The sequence below is a fragment of the Crinia signifera genome, chromosome 3 (genome assembly GCF_055691185.1).
Source record: "Crinia signifera chromosome 3, ASM5569118v1, whole genome shotgun sequence".
Taxonomy (NCBI): domain Eukaryota; kingdom Metazoa; phylum Chordata; class Amphibia; order Anura; family Myobatrachidae; genus Crinia; species Crinia signifera.
Genome location: NC_139219.1, coordinates 29,707,174 through 29,723,906, shown reverse-complemented (window position 1 = coordinate 29,723,906; position 16,733 = coordinate 29,707,174). Strand labels below are relative to the sequence as shown.

The 16,733-nt window shown below is 50.9% G+C and overlaps 1 protein-coding gene across 1 annotated transcript in view; it reads left to right on the top strand.

The window, feature by feature from the left end:
* DEGS1 (delta 4-desaturase, sphingolipid 1) overlaps window positions 1-12,460 on the top strand; it is a 13,928-nt gene extending 1,468 nt beyond the window's left edge. Inside the window, exons 2-3 of the mRNA XM_083175570.1 lie at window positions 7,596-8,338; window positions 9,503-12,460. Of these exons, the coding sequence (XP_083031696.1) occupies window positions 7,596-8,338; window positions 9,503-9,649 (890 nt within the window). The 3' untranslated portion in view covers window positions 9,650-12,460. The remainder of the gene's footprint in view (window positions 1-7,595; window positions 8,339-9,502) is intronic.
* Window positions 12,461-16,733: the final 4,273 nt, after the last annotated feature.

Below are 16,733 nucleotides of genomic sequence, written 5' to 3'. Positions count from 1 at the left end.
TAATTTACCCAAATCAACATAGGGAACAATGTTAAATGGGCCAGAGACTCCAAAAAACCCCCCTGACCAGTGAAATGGACCCTCAAAAATAGTTAACGCCACCCCACGATCAACGTGAACCCGAAGCGTGGCGAGCGCGGCGGTACGCGTCCTCCGACCTTTTCATACCCCCACTATCCACGTCGGCGTGGAGTTGAGAATAGATTAGTGTGGCGAGCGCAGCGAGCCACCGAGCCCGAAGCGTGGCGAGCGCAGCGGATACCTGTGAAGCCCACGAAGGGACGCGTTTACCTGTGAAGGTATCCGCGTCCCCTCGCTGCGCTCGCCACGCTTCGGGCTCGGTGGCTCGCTGCGCTCGCCACACTAATCTGTTCTCAACTCCACGCCGACGTGGATAGTGGGGGTATGAAAAGGTCGGAGGACGCGTACCGTGCTAGGAAACAAGTACCCAATATGTTTTTTTTTTAAGCTGTTCTGAGCTCCATGGAATGTTTGTAAAAAGCACCCATACATATGTGCATTACTAATGAGGCCTGCGTGACATTAATGTAATGCATTTAATGTGCTTTGGCACAGACCAAACGATAATACGCACAGAACAGTATATCACGTGCTAGCGCTCATTAATTACATGTTATACCGGGCTGCAGGGAAGCTCTGAGACTCGTCAGTCCTTGTAATGCCAGGGTGACGTATGCATCTTACCCTGTGCTTTGGGAAGTATTTTATACATGCCAATGTGTGTGTGCAATCCTGTGCTGTATCATGTACACTCCTATCCCTGTGTACAGAGAGAATCCTGCCTTCCTTCCTGTGTAATAACCTCCCAGCACACAATACATGGGGGTCAGTCCTAGTCCTTGCGCTGTGAATAGCGCCGGGATAGAACTCCCGTAGCTATTATAATCAGCCCGCTGCAAGCCCCGCCCTGGGTATGATGCATGTGCTGTACACGATGTCAGGCTGTGAACATGTCCGGCGTTAGGTATGACGGAATGGCTGGGAGACTAGAACAGAAGGAAAAAACCACAACCCAAAATTGTTTCCTATGGGAAAACAACGTTGTCCGTTTTGTAGGTCGGTCAGTTAGAAGGGATATGACTGTGCTGGAACTCTGGTAATGGCGCACCTTAAGTGTCACTGAATTGCGCATGTTTGTGGGCAGCCCCATAACGATGTGTAATATGTGGCTTCCATATGTGCGCACTACGACAGAACGAAGTGAGTTTGCATTGCCACTAATGGGGGAGGAAGAAGTCCTATCATGTTACTGAAGTGTTCTTCAGTGAAAGTGTAATCCAGAACCTGGCCTGAGGCAGTGTACGTTGCGCTTGGCTGGGTGACTGCAGGCCCCCATACATTAGGCCGACTTGTCCTAGGGACAAGTCGGACCCAATTTACCTGCGAGCCGCCCGGCAGCTCCCCGGGAGGCTCACATACAATTTGGCACTTGATGTGCCATTTTTACATGGGATAAATCGCATGCGATTTATCCCATGTAAAAAAACCCCGGGGAGCTGCAGGGCGGTGAGCAGTAGTGGGGGCGGGCAGCGGCAGTAGTGGGGGCGGGCAGCGGCGGTGGGGGGGGGGGCGGCAGCGGGCGGCGTTTGCGGTGAGCGCAGTGTACTTACACATAGCAGCAGCGGCGGGGACGGGACGCGCAGTGGCGGCTATTATATTTTTAAAATACTTGTCAAATGACCGGCCGCTCTCTGATTGGCCGGAGAGCTCTCAGCCAATCAGAGAGCGGCCGGTCATTTGACAAGTATTTTAAAAATATAATAGCCGCCACTGCGCGTCCCGTCCCCGCCGCTGCTGCTATGTGTAAGTACACTGCGCTCACCGCACACGCCGCCCGTGCCCGCCCCCATCACCGCTGCCGCTGGCCGCCCCCACTACTCCCTCGGTGTCTGTATGCATATGCCTGTCAGGTGGCAGGCATATGCATACAGGGAGGTCGGACGTGATCGTATGTACAGACCGTCCGACCTCCCTGATCCGGTCCGATGCGCACGGGACCCGCGGATCGGATCAAATGTCACATACCTACGATTTTGGGCCGATTTCATCCGATTATCGGCACAAATCCGATTATCGGATGAAATCGTCCCAAAATCGCATAGTGTATGGGGGCCTTTAGAGTTGTGAGTTTGAGCCTGGCCCCCCCCCCAACGGTCGTTATCATTGCTGCCGCCTGTTGACACTGCCGCACAGTATGATATCGGGAAGTGCCAAATATCTGTGTGAACCAGGGAAAGCGATTGGCTATTGCTGACTCATCACAATGATTGCTCTGCAGAACATTATTAGCTGTGTATTAGAGCTACTACACATGTAATACATACTCTGCTTAGGGGGGGCAGATGTTCGGCAGCAAATAGCAACTGTTAAGCCCCATACACACTGGGTGACTTTGAGCTGAAAGCCTCTGTTTACTTGTTCCAGCTGCTCTCAGCTCAAAGGCCATCCAGTGTGTACGGGGCAGCGATGAGCGTTGATTCGTGCTCCCATGTCATCGCTGACCCAGCCGCTCATCTGCTGGTATTACCAGAAGAGGTGCTATAGAGTAGGCGGATTTCCATAGCGTCCTGCTATGGAAAGTCGTTCACCCCCCCGGGGAAATCGCTGAAATGGACAAAGAGCACTTAGTGCCTACACATTGAGCATTTTTCATATCAGCAACTTTTTTTCCCCCATCATCGGTCAGCATAACTGCTGGTCAAAATCGCCCAGTATGTATGGACCTTTTATTGTCTTTAAAGAAACATACATGGAGCACATACATCATCTTACATAGACAACATCACAATTGTGTATCCGCTACACTTTATAGGCCCATACACACTAGATGATATTTGTCACCGTATCGCTCAGAAAGGGCTTTCTGAACGATATTGCCTAGTGCAGGCATTCCCTCAAGGTCCTCAAGGCACACCAACAGTGCAGGTTTTAGTGAAATCCAGGGTTTAGCACAGATGGTTTAATCAGAATCACTCAGGTACTAATTAAGTCACCTGTGCTCAAGCCTGGTAGACATGAGTTTTTTACTTTTTTGGCAGGGGCGCCGGCAGGCGATATTTCATACCCTACAATCCACTGTGGCATATATTAGTGTGCAGAGCGCAGCAAGGCACCGTGCCCAAAGCATGGCGAGCGCAGTGGTGTCCCTGTACACTATGACGACATTTCAGGACAAAAAAAAATGAAACCACCCCCTTCCCCATGTCGACCTTTTGACTGTTGACATAGCCATTGTCTACCTAATGCTTGTCATGTCGACCCAATGCCTGCCGACCTTGGGTTGATAAATCACTGGTGATGTTTAGGGGCGGTCTTTCACTGTAAGATCTGTGCGCTTAAATTCGGGTGACTTAGAGCGCAACATGGTTGTCATGGTGACAGACTGTTCTTATGCTTCACGGGATGCAATATTTAGGGCAGGTCACATTCCAGCATAAGCCTGAGACTGGAATTCAGAGAAGTTACAAGGAGGTGGCAAAGCAGCGGAGGGGAGGGGGTCACACTTTTTATGCAGCTACCAAATATGTTTGGGAAATGTTACAGCGCCCCCGATTGGCTCCTGCATATGTAATGCATTGTCCTCTTCTAAGTGCGGTGTTGCAGCTGTGTCATCGGTAATCACACACAGACGACAGACCTAGAACGCAGTGTTACTGCAAGGAAGTGTGTGCACCTCTTGTGTAGAAGACATTTTGGGGATGTCTGATACCAAACTTGTAAACCTCCTTAAATATGTGCTGCTGTCCATCCGCACATGTGAACACGCTGGGAGAATGATGTGGAGGAACGATACTGTCCTTATTCCAACACGTTGTTAGGTCTTAGCGATGACATCACTGACATCTGTACTACACGTGTCACATTAGCCTCCTCTTAACGTCCTCGTGTGTCAAATCCCAGCAGGATGAAAATAACCGGCCTGACTGATGTAAATTCATGACTGAAAGACACTGACTACAATGAGCATGATTGGAATGAAGCCGTGTAGTTGATTGATTGCATGTACTCATTACTAAATGAATGCTTCGGATATGGCCTACTACTGAGCTGCGTTACTAGGGGAGATGAGATAAAAGGTTCATATATCATTCTCAGAGGAATTCAACATGTTTTTGTGTAATTCTGTTAGCTGTAAGTGATGAGGAGAGTAGTGACTGTTGGGGAGAGATCCCCGCAGTATGGAGCAGGGAGGGTGTACACCTTGGGCTCTGCAGTTACATGAAGGGTTCCCATTAGGAATGCTGTGCGGTGTGCGTGTCTCCACTTGTCCAGAGATGACTGCTGCTCTGGCTGGGCTGTGCCGGTATAAGATCTGCACAATCTCTGATCCAAACTGCTCCTACTGTACCCTGCGTAGGAGACTTGCGGGAAGACTTATCGAACCTTCTGAAGAGGAGTTGCCCGTAGCAACAACTCAGTGGTAAATTTAGGACTAGAGCTTCTAAAAAATAAAGAGGTGCTGTGGCCTGTAGCTATCAGATTGTGTCTGTCGTTTTCCAGGCGGCAGTAGAGAAATAACTCCCTGGGGTGCCGCTGCGCAGTGACAGTCATGCCGCAGATCCAGTGTCCCCAGAGCCGTGAATAGTGTGGAAGGGGATGGCCGGAGGCGGCAGTAGTAGGACACCGGGCAGGGACACTGCTGCTGGGTGTCTGTCAGTGCGCGGTGAAAGGAAGGGAGGGAGCAGAGGCTAGTGTGCCAAGAGGTGGGGGTGCAGATTGTGCAGTGTGCCAGGAGGTGGGGGTGCAGATGGTGCAGTGTGCCAAGAGGTGGGGGTGCAGATGGTGCAGTGTGCCAGGAGGTGGGGGTGCAGATGGTGCAGTGTGCCAGGAGGTGGGGGTGCAGATGGTGCAGTGTGCCAGGAGGTGGGGGTGCAGATGGTGCAGTGTGCCAGCAGGTGGGGGTGCAGATGGTGCAGTGTGCCAGCAGGTGGGGGGTGCAGATGGTGCAGTGTGCCAGCAGGTGGGGGTGCAGTGTGCCAGCAGGTGGGGGGTGCAGATGGTGCAGTGTGCCAGCAGGTGGGGGGTGCAGATGGTGCAGTGTGCCAGCAGGTGGGGGGTTCAGATGGTGCAGTGTGCTAGCGGGTGGGGGGTGCAGATGGTGCAGTGTGCCAGCGGGTGGGGGGTGCAGATGGTGCAGTGTGCCAGCGGGTGGGGGGTTCAGATGGTGCAGTGTGCCAGCGGGTGGGGGGTGCAGATGGTGCAGTGTGCCAGCGGGTGGGGGGTGCAGATGGTGCAGTGTGCCAGCGGGTGGGGGGTGCAGATGGTGCAGTGTGCCAGCGGGTGGGGGGTGCAGATGGTGCAGTGTGCCAGCGGGTGGGGGGTGCAGATGGTGCAGTGTGCCAGCGGGTGGGGGTGCAGATGGTGCAGTGTGCCAGCGGGTGGGGGGTGCAGATGGTGCAGTGTGCCAGCGGGTGGGGGGTGCAGATGGTGCAGTGTGCCAGCGGGTGGGGGGTGCAGATGGTGCAGTGTGCCAGCGGGTGGGGGGTGCAGATGGTGCAGTGTGCCAGCGGGTGGGGGGTGCAGATGGTGCAGTGTGCCAGCGGGTGGGGGGTGCAGATGGTGCAGTGTGCCAGCGGGTGGGGGGTGCAGATGGTGCAGTGTGCCAGCGGGTGGGGGGTGCAGATGGTGCAGTGTGCCAGCGGGTGGGGGGTGCAGATGGTGCAGTGTGCCAGCGGGTGGGGGGTGCAGATGGTGCAGTGTGCCAGCGGGTGGGGGGTGCAGATGGTGCAGTGTGCCAGCGGGTGGGGGGTGCAGATGGTGCAGTGTGCCAGCGGGTGGGGGGTGCAGATGGTGCAGTGTGCCAGCGGGTGGGGGGTGCAGATGGTGCAGTGTGCCAGCGGGTGGGGGGTGCAGATGGTGCAGTGTGCCAGCGGGTGGGGGGTGCAGATGGTGCAGTGTGCCAGCGGGTGGGGGGTGCAGATGGTGCAGTGTGCCAGCGGGTGGGGGGTGCAGATGGTGCAGTGTGCCAGCGGGTGGGGGGTGCAGATGGTGCAGTGTGCCAGCGGGTGGGGGGTGCAGATGGTGCAGTGTGCCAGCGGGTGGGGGGTGCAGATGGTGCAGTGTGCCAGCGGGTGGGGGGTGCAGATGGTGCAGTGTGCCAGCGGGTGGGGGGTGCAGTGTGCCAGCGGGTGGGGGGTGCAGTGTGCCAGCGGGTGGGGGGGTGCAGTGTGCCAGCGGGTGGGGGGGTGCAGTGTGCCAGCGGGTGGGGGGGGTGCAGTGTGCCAGCGGGTGGGGGGGGTGCAGTGTGCCAGCGGGTGGGGGGTGCAGATGGTGCAGTGTGCCAGCGGGTGGGGGTGCAGATGGTGCAGTGTGCCAGCGGGTGGGGGGTGCAGTGTGCCAGCGGGTGGGGGGTGCAGATGGTGCAGTGTGCCAGCGGGTGGGGGGTGCAGTGTGCCAGCGGGTGGGGGGTGCAGTGTGCCAGCGGGTGGGGGGTGCAGTGTGCCAGCGGGTGGGGGGTGCAGATGGTGCAGTGTGCCAGCGGGTGGGGGTGCAGATGGTGCAGTGTGCCAGCGGGTGGGGGGTGCAGTGTGCCAGCGGGTGGGGGGTGCAGTGTGCCAGCGGGTGGGGGGTGCAGATGGTGCAGTGTGCCAGCGGGTGGGGGGTGCAGATGGTGCAGTGTGCCAGCGGGTGGGGGTGCAGATGGTGCAGTGTGCCAGCGGGTGGGGGGTGCAGTGTGCCAGCGGGTGGGGGGTGCAGTGTGCCAGCGGGTGGGGGGTGCAGTGTGCCAGCGGGTGGGGGGTGCAGTGTGCCAGCGGGTGGGGGGTGCAGATGGTGCAGTGTGCCAGGGGGTGGGGGGTGCAGATGGTGCAGTGTGCCAGGGGGTGGGGGGTGCAGATGGTGCAGTGTGCCAGGGGGCGGGGGTGCAGTGTGCGGGCGGGGGTGCAGTGTGCCAGCGGGCGGGGGTGCAGTGTGCCAGCGGGCGGGGGGTGCAGCTGGGTGCAGTGTGCCAGCGGGCGGGGGTGCAGCTGGGTGCAGTGTTGTTGTGCAGGTGGCGCATTGTGGCAGGGGATGGCAGTGCAGGTGGATGCAGTGTGGCAGGGGGTAAGCGAGTACAGTGTGGGTGGGTGAAGTAAGTTAGGTGGGTACAGTGTAGCAGTTGCTGGCAGTGCAAGTGTGTGTAGGGGGTTAGGTGGGTGCTATGGGGCAGTGGGTTAGGTGAGAGCAATGTGTGGGAGGGGGTTGCAGTGCAGTGGGATAGATGGGCGCAGTGAACGATCGCTGCTGTCCCTGGCCATGCTGGGGGTCGCTGGTCGCATGTGAAATTTTTCGCACAGGCCACCTACTTACCCATATTAATTATTTTGGCTTAAGGGTGCCGTGGAAAGTCATGGAGACCCAAAGGGTGCCTTGGACTGAAAGTTTGGGAACCACTGTACTAGATGAATCAATACTAGAATCTGATGAGGTTTGATGCATCTTAGTGTGGTCAGCAAAAGATGGTCATTACACGCACATACATAGTGTATAACTAGATGTGGCTGGTGGAGGTCCGATACGTAGGCGCCACCAATTTAAACCAAACCAACCAATGGCCGGCTCTTCTCTCATTTATTTTTTTTCCTTTCCCCTTGCAGCTAAATATCCCGAGATAAAGAGGCTGATGAAACCGGATTATAATTTAATATGGATCATTTCAATGATGGTCCTGACTCAGCTGGTCGCCTTTTACCTGGTGCGGGACCTGGAGTGGAAGTGGCTCATGTTCTGGACCTACGTGTTCGGCAGCTGCATCAGCCACTCCATGACCCTGGGCATCCACGAGATCTCTCACAACTGTGCCTTCGGAAACAACAAAGCCATGTGGAACCGCTGCTTCGGGATGTTCGCCAACCTGCCCATCGGCCTGCCTTACTCCATCTCCTTCAAGAGATACCACATGGACCACCACCGCTACCTCGGCGGGGACGGCATCGATGTGGACATTCCCACCGATTTCGAGGGCTGGTTCTTCTGCACGCCTCTGAGGAAGCTGGTGTGGATCGTACTCCAGCCTCTGTTCTACACCATCCGACCTCTCTGCATTAACCCAAAGCCCATCTCCCAGCTGGAGATTATTAACCTGGTGGTGCAGTTTTCCTTCGACGTTGTCATTTACTACCTCTTTGGGGTGAAAACCATGATTTACATGCTGGTGGGTTCCATCCTCGGCCTTGGGCTCCATCCCATTTCAGGACACTTTATTGCTGAACATTACATGTTCCTAAAGGGACACGAGACTTACTCCTACTACGGCCCTTTAAACTACCTAACGTTCAATGTCGGCTACCACAATGAGCATCACGACTTCCCGAGTGTCCCAGGCAAGAACCTGCCGCAGGTAAGGACTCGTTAATCCCTGTGGTCTTCCCTGGCCAGGGTCTGTAATCCGTGGCTATTACTGCAAATGAGGCTTAAAGCAGCAGCAGCCGCCTGCCAGCAGTTTGCTGTGAGCATCGCAGTACTTGGTAAACTGTGGAATCTGCCCAGACATAGACTCGCTGTAACTAGAGTAGGTATTAGTTATACTGTACGAGAATGTTCTAGTGTGTACACACTATGGGCCTGATTCTGGTTCACTTGCAAAGCACATTTGTTTTGCTAATGGACAAAACCGTGCTGCACAGCAGGTGGGGCAGATGTAACATGTGCAGAGAGCGTTAGATTTAGGGGAGTTATTTTGTTTCTGTGCAGGGTAAATACTGCTACACTGCAATATAGATATCAGTTTGAAGTACAAACACCACCTAAATCTAACTCTCTGTACAGGTTACATCTGCCCCACCTGCAGTGCGGCATTGTTTTGTCCATTAACAAACCAAATGCGCTTTTTGAGTGAACCAGAAGTCGGCCCTATATGGCTAACTATGTGCAGTGCTGCAGGTCGTTGGCGTCCCCTCCTGTGGTCTGTACATGCAGACAAATTTTTGCCCTTGACGACTAGGTGCATTTCATTCAGTGGTTATGAACGATTACAGTCTTACTTCATGAAACCAGATGATCACTGGTAGAACAGAAAATGCAGATTCAATTTTTAACACTTTCTCAGAGCATTCTAATTGGCAGGCACAGAACCGCATTGCCACCCAAGTTTTATCGGATTCCTGCTCGCACCGCAGGAGGGGTGCAAGCAGAAATACACTAGTCGGAGTTAGCAGTGCGATAATTGAATCGACTCATATATCTTTATCGTTTGGAAAATACTCGTTACAGAATTAATGGCAAACTCTCTCATCCAGGTAATCCATATTGCCTTCATTCGGATTAGTCCCGTTCTCAGTGTAGAATTGTACAAAGACATAGAATGTCCGTAGGTGGTGCACTAGAAAATATTGTATAAAAAGTAACTTTTAATGATAATCCTGTTGCTGCAACACTCTCAAACCCACCAATACGAATATCCCAGGACCGTAACCCAGAGCATTGGTTGCACAGCGCATCCTCCTGTGTCTCCTGTATAAAACTGAATTTTCTGCTCTTACAGAGTCCCTCTTGTTCCCTGCAGGTGCGGAAGATAGCGGCGGAATACTACGACCCCCTCCCACAGTACACCTCCTGGGTGAAGGTCTTGTACGACTTTATAATGGACGATACGCTCAGCCCATACTCCCGCGTGAAGAGGGAACTGAAAGGAGAAATCAAGCAGGAATAACTGCAGGACTTCTAGTACTTTTATCGGCTTTGGGGGCTGCCAGGCGTCCTAGCCCTAGAATATGGAATTCGCATGGCAAGCAGACTGAAGTATGACCCCCTACTCTTACTGGGCCTTTGCTTTTAAATAGGACAAGGAACGGAAAAGCAATTAGAGGGGCCTCATCACCTACACAGCAGAAGCGGCCATTGTGGCCTAAAATCATTATTCATGAGAATATAGGACTATAACCAGTATGTCCACTAGGAACTAGTGAGGTGACGGAGGCATGAGGCACCTCTTGCATCACGCCTTGGTTAGGTCACTAGTTCCTATCGAAGGGATAGGCCGCGTTCTCACGGGTGTAGATGTTTGCACTTAAGCATCTGTTCACGTCTTAAGCTTGTTTTCTGGCCATGTTGCCGTAAAGGAGAATAAGAAACCCATTCTCCTCTCATCCAGCCCTGCCGTAGCCAGATCACATTGCTTCCACCTGGTCAGCCAGCACATTTCTCTGTATAGTGGAACCTCGCCAAGGGGACTCTTTCTCAACACTGTTTGTTAACCACAAATAATCTTCTTACCCATCAAGCGCAGGGTGAAGTGAGCACATAAATCTAATCATCTGTGTTTATGTGTATTGGGGCCATAAAACCTCCACGTGGCGTTGCCCTGTGTCTGTTGTGCTGCATTTTATCTGATCGGCTTCTGTCGCTTACTGCTCACCTGCACCACCGGGCGACTTCATATTAGGACTAACCCTCAGAGCTGACACTCTGCACTAACCTACCCCTTAAGCCTCCAAATATTTACTTTGCATGAACAGGACACCGTTAGTTACAAGGGAACGTTACATTCATTGGGAGTTGGCCGGATGGCTCATATATTCCACAGATAAACACCCAGGATTGTCTGTCGGACTTTAAACCTAAAAAAAACCCCTCTTCAAGTACTAGGCTTCCATATCCCTGCAGATGCGGTAATGCTTATATACAGGGACAGTGATAATGAACACTGGCCTCAGCTGGAGTGTTACACATGTGTCATCTGTGCTAGAAGCCAGGGTTAGTTATTTCCCCGTTCTGTAGTACTGCTTATAGTTGCCCCAGTAAGGATCTGAAAATGCAGTTTTGTGTTGAATATTATAAGTTAAACAAAACCCCAAAAGAAACCGCGTCCCACAGTATCTGCTGCCCTCTTATAATGGGCTGTGTGTGTTCCTGGGCCCAGGCAGAAACGTGAATGTATCCATGTTTGGTGCTGGCATCTTGGCGCAGGCAGCGGTATGTTCTAGCAGCACAGTAGATCTTGTGTTATCCCATTGGGCTGCCTCTGTCAGCAGGTGCCCCGGGTATTAAAACAGCACAGTGTTGATGGGGTTGTACTGAGCTTGGGATTGTAGAGTTCTTTTTTTTTTTAAACTTAATTTCACTTTTTGTCTCCTATGATTTTGGTTTAGACTTGCCTATTTCTGGCTGTTGGCTGGGGTGTGTCCCTGTAATAACTAACGTTACACTGTGGCCAATAACCAAGCCACATAAATCACCCCACCCTGTTGCTTACATATGCACCTATATTTATGGGGCCTCTGTACACTGCAGGAAAGGCCCTGTGTGTGTGTGTGACCTCACTGGTGCCTGGTTCTAGTCTAGCAGGCATGTCTGTCACTGCAGATCATAATGCGCCCCTGTAGTCTTACCCTATAATTATCCCAGCAGCCTGTAATTAGGGCCCGGCGCAGACTCCTGGGATGTGCACTATGAGACTTTGTATCTGTAGAATAAGCATGACGCTCGGGCACATTCGTCACAGCGGACTTCAGGCCTTGGCCTGACACGCAGTGGGAACTCCCTTAATACCTGACACACTGGCAGAGGGCCCTGCTGTCTGGCAGGGAGCTCTGGAACACTATATTAATAAGACCGTGTTATTTAACTGAGCAGTGGTTCCAGATAACGAGTCTGTATCCTGTTATCAAATCCTGTACAATGACACATTCCATGTCCATAAAACATTAGCAATAATTCATATAGGGTCACGGGAAAACGGGACTCTGCCCGGTTCTCTCCTCCCCACCACAATGTACGATTGGGATGTGGCGCTGGCTGCAACTCATAGTAGCCGTGAACCGTGACAGCGTCGCTCCTCAAATACGTCACTGGCTCATGGTGGTTTTCTGCAGCCAACGCAGCTCTGTGACAGCCCTCATACACAGGTGTGCGAAACCCCCCCATTATTCTCCCACATCCCCTGCACTACCCGCCTACTACAGTGTGTGGCCTTATTTAGCCAGATCACTGATACGGCATCTCCTATAGCTACATCTGTGGATCTAATAGAGTTGTGTTTATTATGAACTTGCATAGAGCGGAGGCAGCCATTTTGTGTACCGGGCCAAGGTTCATGAGATTGCAATCACTGTTGTCATATCTTGTCTCCGCCCATAAAATGGCTGCCTTCCCCATGACTTGTTCTGTTCTTGTCTGCTTCTTGCTCTTCTTAGCTCGTTCTGAAGACGTTAGACTCCATGTAATTCATGGTTGTAGTTTTACAGGCTCCTCCTCCTCTAACCTGACAGGATAGATTTACTTGTCCTGTTCCATGGGTTTGTAATGAGTGTAAATGGGGGAGAAATGAAAGAGCAGCGACATGATTAGTCTACCTGTGAACAACCCTTATACTTGAAACCACCTTGTCACAACTCATTAATGATGGTTTTTGTAGCTTTCCTTGATTTCAAGCACACACCAGCCCCGCACTCACATGTTTTAAAAGCTGCTTTTGTAACTTTGTCAGTATTAAAATTTATTAAATATTACCTTTTTTTTTTTCTTTTGATTTTCTGAGTGCTCAGTGATTTTCATAACCTCTTTTAAAAGTGTGTGCGTATAGATAGAAGTTATTATTGGTGAGCTTCTTTAGAGCTCCTATCTATCTATCTATCTATCTATCTATCTATGGTCTAAAATACAGGACCATAATAAAATCAAAAACATTTATTTGAATTTTTTTTAAACATTCAAAGTACAATGTTGCACCAATAGTTTTATCTCCCAATCTTGGCCAAGATGCGAGACATGCAGAAAGAGTAACCCTACGCGTTTCGTCTGTTAGGATCAGAATCAATGTCAACATAAATTGAGAAGGGCACCCATGTAAGGCTTCATAATCCCATTATTGGTGGTTTTCATCAACAAAAATGTTCCATTTTAGGGATTGGGTTAAAAAATAAATAAATAGAAAAGCTGGGGGGAAAATGCACGTCCTGAGGTTGGAGACATTGCGGGAGTTCTCAGAAAAAATGGGGGGGGAGAAAAGGTACTTTTTTGTTTGGGGGCACGCTTTGACAAATAACTAAACAAATATGTTCGAGTTTTTCTTATATTATTTAAGACATAACTTTTAATAGATTTGCGTAAAAACTTATTGGACAAACTACATAAAACATGTAAAGGTTAGTGCATCGTTTTAAATCATTTGGATGACGCCATCGAAAACCCGGGTTTTAGCGTTGATGATCTTTTTTATGCACCTGCAATTTTTTTGTATGTAGAGAATTGAGGAATCTTTATAGTGTAAAACCAACCATGGCCGTAGTATTTGGCCTGTATAGGTTGGGATTCTGTGGTTTCTCTATCTGGTGCTTGGACACCGTTATTTTGTGTAAGCTTGCGAAACATTAATTTCACTATGGTAACTATATCTGTATGACCAGGAAGGGATAGCTCTATATCCTGGTGTGATCTGGCTACACCAGTTACAGTAGACATAAAACAAATTGCCCTTGGTTTAATAAATAAACACATGGGCATACCCGTGGCAACCTGGCATATGCAGCGGTAACAAGTAGGGAGGATATTAAACAATAATAATAGACTAAGACTCCTACAGTTGTAAAGTATACAGCTGCTGCTAACGGAACACTTGTACGGCGCTGCTAACGGAACACCTTTGTACGGCGCTGCGAAACACTTGTGGCGCCTTATAAATAAAATTATAATAATAATAATAAGTCGTCCAGACTACCTGACAGTGAGCGGGCTGTACATATCTGTATGCTGTATGTAGGGAGTACTGTATAGAATAGATGGAACATCTGCTGTCTCCCTCGGAGGTACTGGGTACCCTGATGATACAAGATCAGAGCAGGGTATATCCAAAATCCCTTCTTGGAGATGTGTCCCTGAGGTATGAAGGATGTGGGGGATAGATTGCAGAGTCCACTTATGTCCTGCGGGCCAATATACTGCTGCTTCCCATTTGCAGGAGCATTGGTGGGAAGTGAGCGTTATTAGCTGTAGGTCAGCAGAAAATGACGACAGCCAAGGTAAAGCCAAAAGTATATATCTGCAGCTTCAAGTATGAGCAGGCGGTGCTGTGCACCGGCATGTATTACTGCTGGAGAAAAAGTTGTGAGTAGGGAAGCCAATCCCGGGGCATTTTTTCAATCCCGGGATTCGGGATTGAAAAATGCCCAATCCCGGGATCGGCTTCCTATACAAAATCCCGCCCCGGCCGCCCGCATATTTACTTACAATTGCGGTGCGGCCGGGCCGGTGGGCGATGGAGCTGGGCATGGAGGAGGATGCAGCCTGGGTGGGTGACTGGCTTGTTCGTCGGGCGATGCTTCGGGGTCCAGTAAGAGCCCAGAGCAGGCAGCCTGGGTGGATGGGTGGGCGGTATCATCAAGGCGGCTGGAGGTCGGCGTGGTGCGCACGGATGAGGCGGCTGTTTGTGTGGCCTGCGCAGCGTGACCTCTGACGCCGTCACGCTGCGCAGAGCCGCGCTGCCCGGGACGGGAGAAGCCGGGCAGCGTCTGAGCACTAGCTCAGACGCTGCCCGGCATTAGACTGCGCATGCGCAGTCTAATCCCGAAATCCCGGGATTGGAAACTCCAATCCCGTGGATTGAAATCCCGGCGTTTTAGGGGCCAGATCCCGGGATTGGCCACCCTAGTTGTGAGTATAGGAGAGCAGCCCGAAGTGTGGGCGGGTAGAGCTATGCGCTGCCCTGGAAGGTGCGGTTACCGCCACTTATCGGTGTCTGGGGTCGGGTGTTCTGCTTGGTCTCTCTGGTGTGCCTGGATCCACGTGTTGTCGCATATGCGACTGGAGCTGTCATAGGTCAAACGTCCGTTTCGCTGGGAGGAGGTTCGTCAGTGCCTGCGGGAGTTCTATCAGTGGAGTGGTATATAGAAATATAAATATCTCTAAATCTATATACAACTCCGCTGATAGAACTCCTGCAATGTCTCCAACCTCAGGACGTTCATTTTCCCCACAGCTTTTCTATTTATTTTGTTGGTTAGAAATCCATTTACAGATTTGGCACCAGTCCTGGATTATCCGCATAAAGATTATATTCACGTTGCCTGGGCATATACCCACAGCTGCTGCTTATATAATGTGTCTTAGATATTATATAACCGTAATGTATCAGACGGGAGGTCTGATGTATGATAACATGCATGGAGCTTCCAGTGTAGGCGTTAGAGGAATGTACTTACAGTACAGATTAAGCACTGGATACATTACATTGTGTCTGCTGATTGCTAGCAGAAAACATTTAAATAGAGCGGTTGGGATTTTGACCCTTACCAAGCCTGGTTGTAAATGCCCTGCTGCAACCTCTACAGAATATTTCTTTATTACATTTTTAACCGTGCATCTCTAGATGTGCTGCAGCACTGCAGGGTGTGCATTGTAGGTGGTGGGCGGGTCTGAGTGCATGTAAAGGGCATATGGGTGATATCTAATAGCTGGTGGGTGGGTCTGAAGTCATATGAGGGATATCTATCTCCTAGCTGGTGGACGGGTCTGAGGGCATGTAAGGGGCATATAGTGATAGCTAATAGCTGGTGGGTGGATCTGAGGGCACATATGGGGAATGTAAGCTAATGGAGAATTTGAGGACATGTAAGGGGCATATAGGGGAATTAAGCTGATTGGTAAGTCTGAGGCCATGGCTCTGTGTTGTATATTGATAGATTTCTGGTTCTGATAAGAGGCTACTTATGCCAACAGTGCAGAGGTGTAGCGGTACAGCCTGGGTGATTGCCAGGTTGCTGCCGAGCGGTCGGATGCTATGATTTTAAAACTGCCATTAATGTTACCCCTCAATTCCTTTTGCTGTACCCACATTGCACCAGTTAACTTATTCCATGCTCAAACATTCTCTAGCCGTATGGGGTGAAACATCTGGTAAGGAAGGGGTTAAGCAGGGCGCAGATGATCAGGCTTATTTGCCTTGTTAATCACACGTGTAAATGTTTGGACAGAATGACAATATTGACTGTTGTGAGATCACGATCTGCGCTTACGGTGTGCAGGCCGGGACCTGCACTCAGCTATGCCGGTGAGGGCCTCGGTATTAGTGTCACTGTAGCGGCTGAACGTCACAAACTGCCATTATTAGTATTTGCTTCTATTTATGTCGGCACCAGTGTCTGTAGCGTTATAAAGAGAAATGTAAAAGTACCACAAGCAATTTTATGTAAAATGATAACTAGAAAGGGATAAAGTTAGACCGTGACGTGTTCAGACATCTAAGGGACACATTTATCAATATCTGTATGGCGATCTGGGGAAGATATTAGTGCCCCCAACCACAATGCAATATGCGATTATACTGGAGATTTGTATAATGGTGCTGCCTCATGGACGTTCCTGTGTTATTCTCACAGTGGAAGAGGTCCCACTGACCACGCATGTCCGATGGCCGTTGCTTGGGATGGTTCTGGAGGATTTCTCTGCTGGGTAATTATGCAAAGTGTATACAACTGTTGTGGGTCAGTGGTAAATCTGGCAGCATCACATCAGTTTCTATGGGGGATTTGGATGCAGTTGGGAAGTGTGTGTGTGGGGGGGGTCGGTCTCCGATATCTGCTTCTAGAGTATATGCCGGTGACTGGTAGAGCACAGAGGAACATGGTAGTTCTGGGTGAGAATAAAGAGGTTGGGGGGTCCTGCTTGTCAGAGCTTACAGTCTAGGACAGTGATTTTCAACCTTTTTACCTTGCGGCACACTTAATAAGATTTTAAAATTGCCAAGGCACACCATGAGATCCCCACAGGGCAAAAAATAGTGGCCCCCACAGGAAAGAAAT